Source organism: Phyllostomus discolor, chromosome 2 (genome assembly GCF_004126475.2).
Source record: "Phyllostomus discolor isolate MPI-MPIP mPhyDis1 chromosome 2, mPhyDis1.pri.v3, whole genome shotgun sequence".
Taxonomy (NCBI): Eukaryota; Metazoa; Chordata; class Mammalia; order Chiroptera; family Phyllostomidae; genus Phyllostomus; species Phyllostomus discolor.
This window is the reverse complement of record NC_040904.2, coordinates 171,288,916-171,304,939: the sequence shown is the minus strand read 5'-3', so window position 1 is coordinate 171,304,939 and position 16,024 is coordinate 171,288,916. Positions and strand designations below refer to the sequence as shown.

General features: G+C 35.6%; 1 protein-coding gene across 1 annotated transcript in view; it reads right to left on the bottom strand.

The window, feature by feature from the left end:
• The window catches only part of ADAMTS20 (ADAM metallopeptidase with thrombospondin type 1 motif 20), a 177,939-nt gene that overhangs the window by 148,285 nt on the left and 13,630 nt on the right, over nucleotides 1–16,024 (bottom strand). The window contains exon 3 of the mRNA XM_028533415.2: nucleotides 1,059–1,221. Within this exon, the coding sequence (XP_028389216.1) occupies nucleotides 1,059–1,221 (163 nt within the window). The remainder of the gene's footprint in view (nucleotides 1–1,058; nucleotides 1,222–16,024) is intronic.

Genomic DNA, 16,024 nt, shown 5'->3' with positions numbered 1-16,024 from the left:
ACTCCAAAACGGCACTCTTATAATAGCAAAGGTTAAGAAGTGCACTCCCAGGGAAAACCTTCAAAGGCCTACATATCATTATATCCCAAAACAGATGGCATGTCAGAGCTTGGAACTATGGTTTATGGACACCTAAACTCTCAAATAAATCCTTTCTAATCCCACTCTTTTGTGTAGATTTTGTACTTTGATGATAACTGAAGGTGCCTTTCACCATTCTTCACAGGATGGCACACAATGATATGGTGAAGATTCATGTACCTAAACGGCCGCAACTCTTAACACGACTTCTGTGCGGTATACAAATATTTCACTAGCAGTGGATTTGTGCTTTAAAGATATCTATGATTCCTAGGTTCTAATCAATTACAAGTCTTCAACAGTCTGAATTTTACAGGGAAAATGATGAAAACCACTTTGCAAAACAATGTGGAATTACCTAGTATCCATGTGTATACTCTGGATAAACTCTCAGACACAGGAGATGGGGACAAGAATATTCATAGCAGTATTGTTTATAATAGAGAACTGCACGCAACCCAGAAGTTCAACAGGAAAATGGAGATACGAACTGTGATATGCCCAAATATTGTACAGCCGTGGAAATGAATGAATGGCTGCTACATGCACCAAGTAGATGAACCTCAGTCACCAAACACAGCAAACTAGGTAAATCACAGAAAACTATACACAATGTTTCCTGTACATAAAGTTAAAAGCATGCAAAACTGAACATGTTATTGTTACTTAGGTTCTATTTTAATTATCTTAAAATTCTAAGAAAAATTAAATCATACTAGTATGACTAATACATTGAAGTAAAGACTTTTCATTGTTATTTGCTACAAATCCCATATACTGAATGCTGTTTTTTATTTAAATTCAGTCTGCTACAACAAAATTGCAAATAGACAGTAGATGATTTCTAGTGAGTCAAGAAATTTGTTAATATATATCAGATACTTCCATATTTAAAAGAAAATACATAAATTCTAATCAATAAAAAGAGTTAAATAGTATCTTATTTTTAACCCAAATACTTTTACTTCCTTGTTTACCTGAAATGTCACAAGGCTTATGAGAATGCAGAAAATAGTTCCTCTTTAACTCCTGTCTGTATATAAGATGTGGCTTGTTATGGTCATCTTCGTGTTCACTCCCATCTGCCTTCATTATAGGTTCTAAGAAATATTCACCATCATGTGCTTTAAATGTTCCCATCTGAAAATTAAAAAAAAAATTTACTTTTCTTTTCATCACTAAGAAAAAGTACACTGTGCCATAGGTTAAAATGAGCAGAGAGAAGCAAGACAGCCAGGAGTCTGTTCATGAGCGTCATCAACTGAACATAAAGTTTCCTTTCCGTGGCTCACCTTTCTCTCTCAGCTCTCGTACAAAGTCATAAACCCTGGACACTGGATGGTATTCCAAGGGGCAGAGTTGAGACTGCAGGCATTCCAGGCATAAAGAATGGCACAGGCAACAGCGTCAAAATGGTAAAAATGTCTAGCACATTCTAGGAATAAGAAAACCTGCTTGGCCTGGTCTATGAATAGTAGTAGTGTGAGACAAGACATAAAAGGTCAGAAAAAAGGAGACGTTAAATGTAATGCTAACAATTTAGAATTTCTAAGCAACAGGGAGCCATTGCAAAGTTTTTACAAAAACCTGCCTTCTGAATTCCAGACTCCAATATCCAACTCACTATTCTATATCTCCACCACTTAGAAAGATAGTAGCATTCACAAGCTTAACATGTCCAAAGCCAAATTCTTGATTTCTGGTTCAAACCTATTGTTCCTGCAAAGCTCTCTTTTTCAGTAAATGACAACATTATTATTTAAGATTTCTCAGCCCCCAAATCCTTAGAGATAAATCAAGTGTGGCTCTTTCTTTCACATCCCACATTCAATCCACCTTCAAATCCTGACTGTTTAACCTTTAAAATATAACTGAAAACCAACCACTTCTCCCAAATTTTACCACTACATCCATGATCTCCTCCTCAAGCTAAACCAATAGCCCTTTATAGTCTGGCCTCTATAGAATAGTCACAGTAATTTCTCCTAAATCTATACCATGTCGCCCCCTGAAAAAAAAAAAACAAACATTCTAATGATTTTTCATGTCACTCCGTAAAATCAAAAGTTCTTACAATGGTCTACAATGTCTTGTGTGATTTGTCCACTGCCTTTCAGCATCCATCCCTCCAAACACAGATGACCAACCTGCAGTTCTGACTTTTCTCCCACTTGTACCTAGAGCTGCACTTCCAGTATCTCTGCTATTCCTCAGAGTGACAAATACACTCTCACATCAACACCTTTGTACTTATTAAACCTTCTGCCTCAAGCACTTCTCTCTGGTGGCTCTATCACATGTTTCATATCTCTATTCAACATTCGTCACCCTATATAACATGGCTCCCAACATCCTATCTCTGTCTCTTTTACCTGGTTTCATTTTTCTTCATAATATTTATCACTACTGGATATATTTCATTTGTTCCCTGTCTGGTGCTACTTGCTAAAATAGAAGCTCTGTGAGAGTAGAGCTTTGCCTGCACTCTTTTCTTCATGCCTCTCGTGCCTGTCGTGTACCAGATGTTGGATAACACTGAATTAATGAGTAAGACTATAGGGTATGAAATTTAATCTAATAACATTGTGTGTGATGGATGGTTGCAGAGAAAAAAATTCCAACGGCTGTAAGACAGAGGGAGATAACCCAGAAGGGAGATAACAAAACTTGAATTACGGTAACAGTGATGGGAGGGCAGTTGGGACAAAAACGTTACAAGATGCCATTGCTTGAGAAGAGAAGAAAAACAGTGAGAAACAATTTAGGATAGAGATGATTTTCTGGGAAAAATATAATTTACCAAAATAACTCCAGAAATGTTAAAAATCTAAAAGACCTCTTTTCTACCAAATGATATAAAAGTCATATCACAAAACCTCCTGGCCTTGATAATTCCACAGAGAAATTCCACCAAACCTTGAAAGAGCAGATTATTCCACTGCTATCTGACCTGTTCCAAAATATTTACAAAACAAAACATTCAAGTCATTTTTATGAAACTAGTGTCAACTTACAGCAAAACATGATAAAGACAGCACCAAAATTCAACATATACTGTGACAAGCTCATATGTGAATATCAAGATGAAAGTCCTAAATTGTATTAGCAAAGAAAATTCAGCAACACATGGAAAGAAAAATACATGATGAGAAGGAGTTTATCATAACAATGTAAGTATGATTCAGTATTGGGACATACTGATAAAATTCATTACAGTCACTTCTGTGAATAGAAAAAAACCACGTGGCTTTTGAAACAGTCAATAAACAACTTTGTTTTGAAAATATCAATAAAATATAGTTATATCGATGCTTCCTGAACAAGATAAATTATATCGCAGCCCAAAGACAGTACCATGAAAAGCCAAGGCACAGGCAAGTCATTCCCACTTAGGTCAGAAACACAAGGGTCCCCAGTATCACCTATATGAAGCAGAAGTAGATAAAAAAGATTAGGAATATAAAAACATACGATACAAAAAGTGTCACCTTCATAAATGATACTGGTACATAACTTAAGAAATACAAACTAAATGAAAAACTACTGTGAACACTAAGTTAATTCAGTGAAATAAAATACACAGGTTTCAACAGTTTTCACATATAAAAAACAACTAAAAGATACTTATTCACAAATAAAAGGGTTAAAAGCCCAGGAATAAAAATTTTAGGGCCGGGATGGGAGTAATAGATAGAAAATTGTACTTGAACAATAATTAAAAATAAAATTCAAAAAGAAAGCAAGAAAAAAAATAAAATAAAATAAGAATTTTTAAAGTCTCTGCAAAATGCTAAGGTACAAGAGAACTGCAAAGGAAAACAACCAGTATCACTTGCCTCATTCTTGAACAGCAGGCATCCCCAGATGAATCTCTAAACATGAGATCTCAATTTCAATAAAATACCAACAGATTTTTAATATGTAAATTGCTTGTAAAGTTTATATGAAAAATAAATAAATAAAAACACCAGATAATTTTAAGAAAACAATGAGATAGGACTAGGACTACAAGATATTAAAATAGTATAAAGCCATATTAGTGAAATACTCCAAAGCTGGCACATAAAGACCAAAAAGGCAAACAAATTTTAAATCATACAGGACTTACAATTAATAGCACTGCAACAAGTAGACATCTGGAAAAAATAATTTAGATACAAGCCACAGAATAAGTTCTAAAGGATCAATGATATAAACTTTAAAAAAAATGTATTGCATTTATTGGGGTGACATTGATTAATAAAATTATATAGGTTTGAAGTATACAATTCCATAATACATCATCCATGTATTTTATTGTGTGTTCACCAACCAAAGTTTTCTCCTTCCATCACATTTATCCCCCCTTTACCCTCTTCTACTTCCCCCACCCCACTGATGTAAACTTCTGAAATAAAACCGCAACAGCACTGCAAGGTAACATGAGACAATTCTTTCATAATTTTAAAGTAGGAAATGTCACTTGAATCATGACTCAATACCCTTAAAAAAGTTAAACTTCCCTCAGGAAGAACAAAAATTAGTGCTAAACTGAGAAACTATTTTCACCCATGAGACTAGAAAAATTTACATTTCATAACATACTTCAAATGTGTCTGGAAAAACGGGCACTCTCATCCATTGCTGTTGAAAATGTAAATCAGCACAATCACAATGCAAAGCACTGGACAATAACACAATTAGAAATGTATTTGTCCTTTGACACAGCAATCACCTTCTGAGAATTCATCCTTTAGATACACATGATACACATAGATTCATCCATTTGCACACAAGTGAAATAACATTTATAGGCATATTAACTACACACTGGTTTTAATAACACTGGGGTATCTTGTGATTATAAACAAAAAAGAATAAACACTACGTAGCAATACAGAAAGACCTCCACAACACAATTATTAAACCAAAATATACCATTGTAAAACAGGATGTGTAGTTCGCTACCCCTTATGTAACAAAGGAAGAAAAAACTAAATATTTCTATTTGCCTAGTTGCTTCTAAAGAAACTCAAGAAGGATTAGAAACAGTGCACATGGAGGTAGAAGAAAGTAGTAGGTAGATTCAGGAATAACTAGGGATAGCTTCCTTCATCTGTGCTGTTCCCTCTGCTTAAAACATTCCAGTTCCCACACTTGACCCCATGCCCCTGTCTCACCCCTCTCCTCCTGGCTGGCTCTCATCCTTCAAGTCTCAGCTTACAGAGCAGCTATGCAGAAAGGTTCTCCTTGACCAGTTATCTAGCTAACAACGTCCCTACACCTACTCCTGAAAATATATTACTTCTTTATAGTATATTACTGTTTGGTTTCTTCAGAGAACTTATTACATGTCGTATTTACATATTTCTTTACTGTTTACCATTATTCTCCCTCACTAGAAAGGGGGCATCATGCAAGCAGAGATCTAGCCTGAGTTTCCATTGCTTAATACAGTACCTGACACACGGCAGGCATAGTACACAGTAGATACTTGTTGAATCATGAAAAGCTTTCATTTTCTACTCTGTACACTCAGCTGGTGCTGAACAGAAGGATACAAATTTGGATACATGGGCTGGAGCTAGAATATGGAGACTCTTGCATACAAGACATCTTAATCAAGTCCATAAAGTTGAGTGACAAAGAAGGAAAGTTACACCCTCATCATTAACCTTTAACTGAAATTGAGCATTTTCTTCAGATGTGAATGTAGGCGACCAATCCCAGTAGTACTGCACTAATAAGTAAAAATTTATACTTTTTAAAATCATATTTTATTGATTATGCTATTACAGCTGTCCTGGTTTTTCCACCTTTGACCCCCTCCAGCCAGCATTTTCACCAGTCCCTCAGGCAATCCCCACACCATCATACATGCTCATGGGTCATGCGTATAAGTTCTTTGGCTACTCCATTTCCTTTACTGTACTCTACATCCCCATGGCTATTCTGTAACTACCTATTTGTACTTCCTAGTCCCCTCACCTCTTCACCCACTCCCCCACATTCCCCTCCCTTCAGGCAACCACCAAAATGCTCTCTGAATCAATGATTCTGTCTTTGTTTTTCTTGTTTGCTTTTTAGAGTCAATTGTTGATAGCTTTGTATTTCTGTCATTTTATTGTTCATAATTTTTATCTTTTTCTTAAATAAGTATCTTTAACATTTCATATAATAATGGTTTGGTGATGATGAACTCCTTTAGTTTTTTTCTTGTCTGGGAAGCACTTTATCTTTCCTTCAGTTCTAAATGAAAGTTTTGCTGGGTAGAGCAATCTTGGCTATAGGTCCCTGCTTTTCATGACTTTGAATATTTCTTGCCAATCCCTTCTAGACTACAAAGTTTCTTTTGAGAAATCAGCTGACAGCCTTATAGGAACTCCCCTGTAGGTAACTGCTTTTTTCTTGCTACTGTTAAGATTCTCTTTATGTTAAATTAAAATGGAAAGCTTAAAGATAACTTTTTAATATCTTGATATCTACATTTCCATTTAATTGATTTTGTATTTTACCTTGGCACTTTAACATATTCTGAGGAGGATTCCATTGTTGAATTATTCTGTTTGAAGAGAAGGAGGAGGAGGGAGGGCAGTCAAGGCAATAACTTTAGAAGATTAATACTGTGTGGCTATGGGAAGGCCACCATGAGGGATGTTTTAACCATCACAGTACAAAGTAAGACAGGCTTGCATCTGTTGGTTGTCAAGAGAGTGGAAAGAAGCCCTCAAAACAGCTGCTTTTGTAGATAGATCCCCTTTCCTAATCTGATAAGGCCAAATCATCAAGGGTAGGCATTTATAACAATTAACTCCAATATGTGCAGAAGACATCATTTATACATATACACATATTTTTAATTTATTATAAATAATTTAACCTAACAATAACTCTTTGAAGTTATATTGTTATCCTCACTTTACAGGTAAGACACATGAGGAACAGAGGTTAAGTAATTTGCCCAAGTCTTATATCTAGTAAGTGACAGAATGAAGATAGGAACCCATATAAGCTAACTCTACATTTTATGCCTTAATCCATTACACTGGATTATTATATATCATATAATAATCATATTATGCAATAATCTATCATATACCAATTTTTATAAACCCTGTAAAATAATTGACAATTATTTAATGGACACCTATATTATGCTCCCAGCACAGTTCTAGGGGATAGATATGCAGAGGTAAACATGACAAAAATCTCTGTCTTCAAAGAATTTACACTTATATGGAAAAAGACAATAAATATAGTATGCCATGTGGCAATAGGTGAAATGGAGAAAATAAATATATAGTGAAGGAAGATTTTACTTTGGGTGATAGGCATACAATGCAATACAGAGATGACATCAGTTGTACACTTGAAATCTATATAATCTTATTAACCATTGTCACCCAAATATGTTTAATTTAAAAATTCAAAAATACAAAAAATAGTAAGACAAGGAGACAACAGCAGAGGGTGCTGTGGGGAGGCTGAGGCTAGAATAATGAGGAGGTAGCCATGGAAAACTCTGAGACAACATTCCAAACAGAAGTGGCAGTGACTGAAAGGCCCAGTGATGGGACAAAGTTCAGCAGGTTCAAGTGACAGAAAGAACAGTGAGGCTGAAGCTGTGCAGTAAAAGCAGCTAGACAGGTGGGGATGGCTGTACTCTTTGTGCTTGACATCAAAAAGTACTCATCTCACTTCAGAATATATAGATATACATTCATCTACATCTAAATCCTTGTAAATTTCTACATAGAAAGTATATTTCTCTGAAGAACCAATTCAAAAGTAAATATGAATTACTGATTATAAATACAATGATAAACATGGTTTTGGTGAATGGGGTTTCACTTCCATTTCTTAATTTTAAATATCTAAAATTATTTCAAGATAATTTTGAAATCATTGCTTTGAATTCATTGTAAATAAACACATTTCAGCCGTGGATGGTGTAGCTCAGTGGATTGAGTGTGGGCCTGCAAACCAAAGGGCTGCTGGTTTGATCCCCAGTCAGGGCACATGCCTGGTTGTGGGCCAGGTGCCCAGTAGGGAGTGCTCGAGAGTCAACCACACATCGATGTTTCTCTCCCTCCTTCCCTTCCCCTCTCTAAAAATAAATAAAATCTTTAATAAAAACACATATTTCAAATTATTTTTACTTTTAACTGAATAATCACAAATCCATTTAAATGATTGTGGCAATTATAATCAAAGTTCTCTTTACATTCATAATTATTACTAGATCTATGTCTCCTCAAAATGTAACAAAGCCTTTTCTATTTTTAAAGTTCCAAAACCTAAAAAAAATTATGTGAAACATAGCAAGCACTCAATACATATCTGTAGAAATAAACATTTTTCTAACAAATGCAGTGAAACACTTGTATTTCCTCCCATAAACTCTTTAGAAATCCCCTTTTTCCCCCTCTAACATTAAGTAATGGTAGTTGGGACTTGTCTGAGATAGTTACATAATTTCATTTCAGTGCTAAAAAGTGAACTGTCTATGCACTCCTGGTTACGTAATGTGATAATATGTTATACATTTTATGAAGCTTGAAAATAATTTCATTATCTATACTGAAATTATAGTGTTGAAATAAAAAGATTATATACTCAGACACATATATATTCATACACACACACACACACACACACACACATTCAGAATTCATCTATATCTTGCATGCTTTCTAGTGGCCTATAGATACTCTGGTATATTTAATTCTACCAGTGCCTGCTTTCTAAATATAACTACAACTGCTTCTTTCCAAAGTATACTAAGATTCCAGCTTTGTCTGCCTTCCCAGAAAGAATTTCAGCTGTACTTATAAGTTGCAAAGACACCGGTTTTGAAATGTCAAGTAAATGAACCCATGAAAAATAGCTTTCTGCCTGTTTAAAAAGCATGCTGAAGATGGGAAATGTGATAGCATCTTTCTAAAAGATACAAATAGACATGAGGCAACTTGTTACTTATCTAAATCCACCTAGAAAACCACTTTGAAATAATGTGACACTTTTCCCAAGAATATTGAAAATATTTATACCTTGGAAATTTTTGTACTCATCAAAACCTGACTACGAGGTGCTCCTAAAATAATGTTTCAATAAAACTGCACACAGGTCCAACCTGTAATCCCATGTGAGAAGTGAGTATAGTTCTATCCAGAGGCCATCGACATCTCCTTGTGAGGCTACAACTATTGCCTTTATAACTCAGAGGCCTTTTCTTCAACAAATTCTTTATGATTCAAAGTACTAAGTTCAAGAATAAATGGCAAATAATTTGTCCTCAAACTGATTTCCCTGTATTAATCAGTGAAGGAGTTAAAAGTATTTTATGTCTACCAATTTTCCTGTTATCTGCTCCATTGTGGAGGACTTTCTGTTCAAAGAATAAAAATATTAGAGCTTTGCCTAAAGGCTCCAAAGGAAGCACTTACATATTTTTTAACTTGGAAAAGAACCTGGTAAGAAATTGCAATTGGAACCTAGTAAGGAACTTAACAAAACAGGTGGTTCATTGAATTGTATTTAGATCATTCCATATTTTTAGCAACTGCCTATCTGCAGATGGGTACTACAATTTGATTCATGAGAAATGCCAATCAAATTCCACACACTTTCTTTTGATGACTGTTAAAAGCAGCAAAACTAGTTTTCACTTGGGCAAGGTTTTCCCAATTATTTGGAGCAATGATCTTCTATTTGCCAACTGTTTTGAAAGGCAGAGATTGCACAACTGGTTTTAATTTGCTCTCATAGGCCAAGTTTTTTATATGTTTAGAGGATTTTTATACAACTGTTTTTCCAAAATGTTCTTATTTCAGTATTGTGGCATTCACCCATATATTTTTTCCATTCATCCATATATTTTTTTCCAAATACATGGCGAACACATGTACTGTAGCAACAACCAATAATGTACTCTCCAATTTCAGTGAAGGGTAAAAAGTAGTACAAAATATAAACCATTTGGACTCTTTTCCCAAATCATTTACAGTTATTACATTAGGTAATTAAAGAACAACATTCATGAACAAGGTACTGCTGAACAAGGCAATTAGAGCCTATACTGAAAAGTTATTTTAGTAACGAATTCCTTCCAACTATTAATTAAATTGGATTTTCACTTAAGGGCTGGATCACTGGTAATTACTACCATGAAGACTAAAATATTTAGTTTTTTAATCTTTAATCGTGTCATGAGAATCAGTGTGTTGTTATTTGAAATAAGAGAGCTTAAGTATGATTCTTGGGTTTGCATTCATGGAAATGGGCAAATTGCTTTCTATCTTGGAACTTCAAGGTCTATAACCTGTAAAACAAAATAGAAATAATTCTATCTACCTAATTTCCTGAGAGAGGCAATGTGTGTTAAATAATGTCAATAACTGTTTCAAAATGGAATATATTTTTCAATAGGATAAAAAATTCTCCACTAAAACAGTTGTTAAAGCCACCCTTTTTACCCCAGGCAAATTATATTGCTATGTAAGAAAGGTCATGGAGATTAACTCTGAGGTTCACTTTTATTTTGGAGTACTCTGTTCAATGCAAAAGGTATATCACCCTGACAGTTTCTCATTATAGCACCACTGCTCACACCGAGGAAATACTGTATTGTATATAAGCTCATATTGAATCATATGAAAATATAATTGGCTCCAGAAATCTGAAGCAAAATATTCATTGTTAGGCTTTTGGAAAGACAAGTCTTCTCTAGCAGCACTCTTTATTCCCCATTCCATAGCACAACTCCAGGTCTCCAGTAGGAAAGTGAGAGGAGACCATAAAGAGGGCATGTTGCTGACTTCACCTAAAAAAAATAAAAAAAATAAAGACTGCTCTCCCACTGCAAGCCCTTGCCCATCAGGATCAAGAAAATAAGACAAATACTTGACAAGAAAATAAGACAAATACTCATCTACCCAAGATTATGTAGCCAATAACCTGGGTTCAAGTATTGTCCCAGCAATAACAAGAGCTATATTCTGTACTATTTCTCTTTCTTGTAGGCACTGAAGTGTTTCTGAGGTCATATGAACTCACTAATAGTGGAGAGGACTGTCAAAGAAATGACCACATTCTTGTGGGGTCTGGATAGTGATTCCCAGGGAAGCCTCTCCCAACCTGTTAAAATATCTGTAAAGTCATCACAACAATTGCAAATTTAACAATAAATCATTAAGAACTAATTTGTAGGTGTATAATGATAATATGTTCATGACATTGTCAAATGTTATAAGTCAATATTACATGAAACAATATATAATACCTACAGAAACACAATGTCCTATAACTGCCAGACTATCTGTCATATACACGGCATATATATTTTCCTAGTCTATCTTTTAATTTATGGTTATTTTGATATATGGTACTCCAATTTTTAGGCAGTTTTCATTTGTTATGCCTCCTTTTGTATTTATCCTACCTAAAGATTACAATATATGTAATGTCCTACATCTTTAACATAGCTAAAGTAATTTTATTTGGTTTACCAGTAAGATGAGAATCCAGTATTTAGCTTTTCCTTATAAGATATTCTTGGCATTCACAGATTTGATATAAATGCCTTTTAGGCTTGGCAACTGTCACAGGAAACTAACTTGAAGAATTATCAAAAGTTGATCAGTCATCAGAATTCAGCCAGGTTTTTGAAGGATTATACAAGGTGGGGCAAAAGTAGGTTTACAGTTGTTCATATAGAAAATACAATAATTAATAAATACAAGAATAAACTGTTTCACATACTCACCACCGTGAACCTACTTTTTGCCCCACCCACAATTGTCAAGAAAACCTGTGAGCCTGGACTAAAAAAGCCTTGAGTACTTTTCTTGTAACCAACAGACTCTTAGAATTACCACAGCATTCCTGAGGTCCCGCAGAATCTAGTTTAGATGTGGTCATGGAAGATGGGCAAGACCGTTCCAGAAAAGAGAACCAGAGACCTTAGTGACTGCACTTCCCAGAAAGTTAAATCAAGGAAGATAATCTAGAAACTCTCCTCCTGCCAGTTTAGTGGGTCTCCACAATCTCCATCACCCAGAAGTCCAGAATTGCTATAACTCGGTGACTACTGAATGTCTCTCCTCCTTTCCATGAGAAGTTAAGATTAGACTTGCAGTCATACTAACCATGTTGTACATGGGCTTGGGGAGGTGCAGGTAATATCTTATTAACTCATTAGTTGCTAACCACAAAAAGTGACGTCTGAACTTTATGAAGAAGACTGTATTAACCAGAGATCCTGGAATTTGAGCCAGAGAAACTGCCCCTTTGGAGCTGCCTCCTTGTAGACAAGATGAGAATGTTTGATGTATAGGCAAAGAAAGCAAATGGACATTTAGGGGAACAGAAGGACAACCTGTGGTAGAGACTTTTTTGTGTTTACCAGTATCTGTTGTCCCCTCTTCTTCTTGGCCTTATCACTGTCCCTCCTTTTCTGGCTTTTTGCATCAAAGTAGAACCAGGCAAATAACCTTCATCAATAGAAGGTACATAGAAGTGTGTCACCTTTGGATTGATGCAGTCAAGAGCCGGTATATCTCCTCCATGCTGTTACTATGGCAATAAAGAATTTGTAGCTCATGAATATATTTATTAATAAATTTAATACACTTGTAATAAGGACATTATGCACCAGTATCTAAAGGTGCTGGTGCATGAGTGACTAATATTTGTTGAGCCAGAATGAACAATCTGTATCTTTCTCTGTATATTAATTGAATCAGCTTAATTAACTATATTTTACGGAAAACAGTGGTTATAAGCAAAACAAGAATAAGCCACAAGTAACAAGAGTGCAATGTGAGCCCATATGAACACAATTAACTTAGCTATCATCTGGAAAAGACTTAATCTATACACATTTTTAAGTCTATCTAAGTACTTAAAATAAAATTGCTAATATAATTTTCCTACACTGAATGACTGATGTAAAGAAGAGTTAGCCTAATTATTTGGTGCATATTAATAAATGTTACTTTAGCTCATTGCATTCACACATGTATTCAGAATTTCTGTACACTGCTTTGTATGCTAAAAAATATGACTATGGTCCCTACACTTAAACTCTACAAATGAGGTAAGAGTGTGGACAACTAACCACAGTTCACTACATTATGCATAAAACATCCACTGGTAAAACAAAGGTCCACCAGCTCTGTCTAAAGAAGAATAGAGAGTGAAAACAGGAAAGGCTCAAAATGGATCTGGAAGGATGGGTAGCAGTTTAAGGGAAAGGACATTCTAGACAAAGTAGATATAAATTCAAACAATCGTGAGGATTAAAGTAAACCTGTGATAGAATGAAATAAATGTGTCTAGAATTATCTCTTTCTTGCCACCAGTTCCTCTTGTCATTACCATTCTTGGTTAATGACCACAGGGACACTCAGTCATTTATATCAGAGTCATTAGAACCATCTGGTCTCCTCTTACGGTCCTAAATTCTTACCGAAGTCTTCTTAAAGGTTGCTCAAGTTCAACACTATTGACATTTTGATAATCCTTTTCTGGAGGAGACTTTTGTGCAGTAGGTTCCCCTCCCCTGCATAACTGTGACACCCCAAAATATCTCTAAACATTGCCAAATGTCCCCTGGGAGGCAAAATTTCCCCCAGTTGAGAAACACTGGTCTACAGTAATGCACCTTCCATGAGAACCCACTCTTCTTCACCAGTAAAACTACATTAACTTCAAGTGGCCTCTTCCTTACCCATAGGTGACTACAACAGTAGTTCTCTTAGTAACTCACTGCCTCCTTTTGTATCCTGCACAGTGTGGCATAAGACCCCTCCTAGCATATTGAACTAGCTCACCATCTGCACCCCAAGCCCTCATCCCTCACCTTGCATTTCAGGCCTTAGTCTGGTTTCAACTTCCCCCTTTCACCTTACTTTTCAGCTGCACAGACTCACAAGAAGCCCTTAAGTTTTCCTGCCCACATATGTTTATTCATCCCTCAAAGTCCAGCTGAGAAGCTTTCTGCAAAACAGGACTCATAACACTCTTAACTGCTCCCTCCTCAAAGTTCACACAGCACTTTTTGTACTCAACTATTTTCATTGTTTGTTTTCCTGGTGTCACTATATGGTGGCCCTGAGAGTGCTGGGCATAATTAGTCAGGGATCCCCATTGCTGGGCTTTGGAATGCATAATTCTGGGAGTTCACAGGTTACAACAAAAGCAGTCAAGGCTTTTTCAGTATAGATTCATGGTATCTTTGACAATAAAATCCCCCAAAAAACCTAGTGTTTGTGCCCCAGCCATATCTCCCAAGTGCTACTCCAAGTCAGTGGCAAGGATGCTAAGGGTAATGCATTCTTAGGAGGCATGATACTCGTCTTCTAGCCAAATGTGGCTTGAGGCATGTTTTGTTGAGCCCTACTTAGACCACCCAGCAGCATGGGAAGTTTCTACCCAATATTCTCATCTTCTCTCTTCACCTAATAGACTTTATCACTCTCTCCTTATTTTCTCTAATACAGGCACTTTCCCAAAATAAAATCCTTGCACATTTAATCCCATTTTGTCATCTGCTTCTTGAAAGACCCAACTAATACTAGACCATTAAAAGCAGAGGCATAAAAAATTCTCCCTCATGTTGTTTGAGTACTTGGCTGCATACATGAATAACTAAAGGAGATCCCTATATATTTTCCCAACCAAAAAAAAATTTGAGTACATATGACATGTGTAATGATCTGGGGCTATATCAGTTCAAGGCAAACAGAAAGTTTAAAAAGTAAAATTTTCCCAGAATAGACAAAAACCAGTAAAGATACTGATAGCTTCCCAGGCAATTATTTTTGGTCTGAACAAAAAGTTACTAGAGCAACTCAATAATCAGTCACCAGAGAGCATTAGTGTCTGACATGCTACAGAATGGTTCATATAAGAAACTTCAAAACATAACACATAGCCACTGCAAACTACTCTGAGAGAATACTGTATAAGCCAGATGCAATGTCTGGTTTTATAACATCTGGAAACTGTTTCTTTCAATCGAAAAGATTGCATTGCTTTAAATCCCACCAAGAAATGGTGAAGTTAACTGTCTAGGTGGTCAGGTCAGTCCCTGAGGGCCTTCGGAAGAAGGGAACCTACCAGGTAACATGACAAGAGAGAGAGTGGAGCACAGGGGTTGTGTTCTCTGTACAATTTACACATGCTGATGTGACAAGTATTCACCACAAATACACCAGCTTAACAAATACTATATTTTACTTTGGCAAGAGCATACCAACACTAAGACCAATATTATGACCATGAAAATGAAATCTATAGTTGAATACAGGAATATTAAGACCTGATAACTATACATTCTGTATCAATGTACAGGGCCCAGTACAAATAACGCCCCTCTTATTACAAAATCATAAGCATGTAATTCTGTAACAAAACAATATCACACTCAAGCACACCATATGACATTTTAGGTGAAATGTTCAAATTGCTGTCCATCTCCTGCGAGACATTCATGTACCCTACACCAACCACACTCAATGGTGTTACTGGACACCATTGGTGTTGCTGGACCCTGTATATCAATGGACTAAAAACAAAGCCTTATCAGCCATTACATTACTTAATGATAATTCCAGGATTCAGCTCCATTTTAACATCTACTATAGATTTTAGAAATGTGTGAATAAATTTCTATTCAAAATATTTGAATTATAAGATAAACCCTTATGAGAAGAAAAATAAAGATTTAAGAAAAGCAGACATTATACACACATGAAACAATGTCTGGCAGACTCTTAGCCTCTTCTGGTTCTTGGGCCCAAAGCACTTAAGAAAACTAAATAATATTAGTTATGGTTTGGTGATTTAATGAATGAGAAAAACATGTAAATACCAAGAATTCTAAAAGTAGAAAAAATTAACCATATACAAATTAAAAGAAAACATTAGCTCACATGTTTGGAGTTAAAGCAACATTAACAAC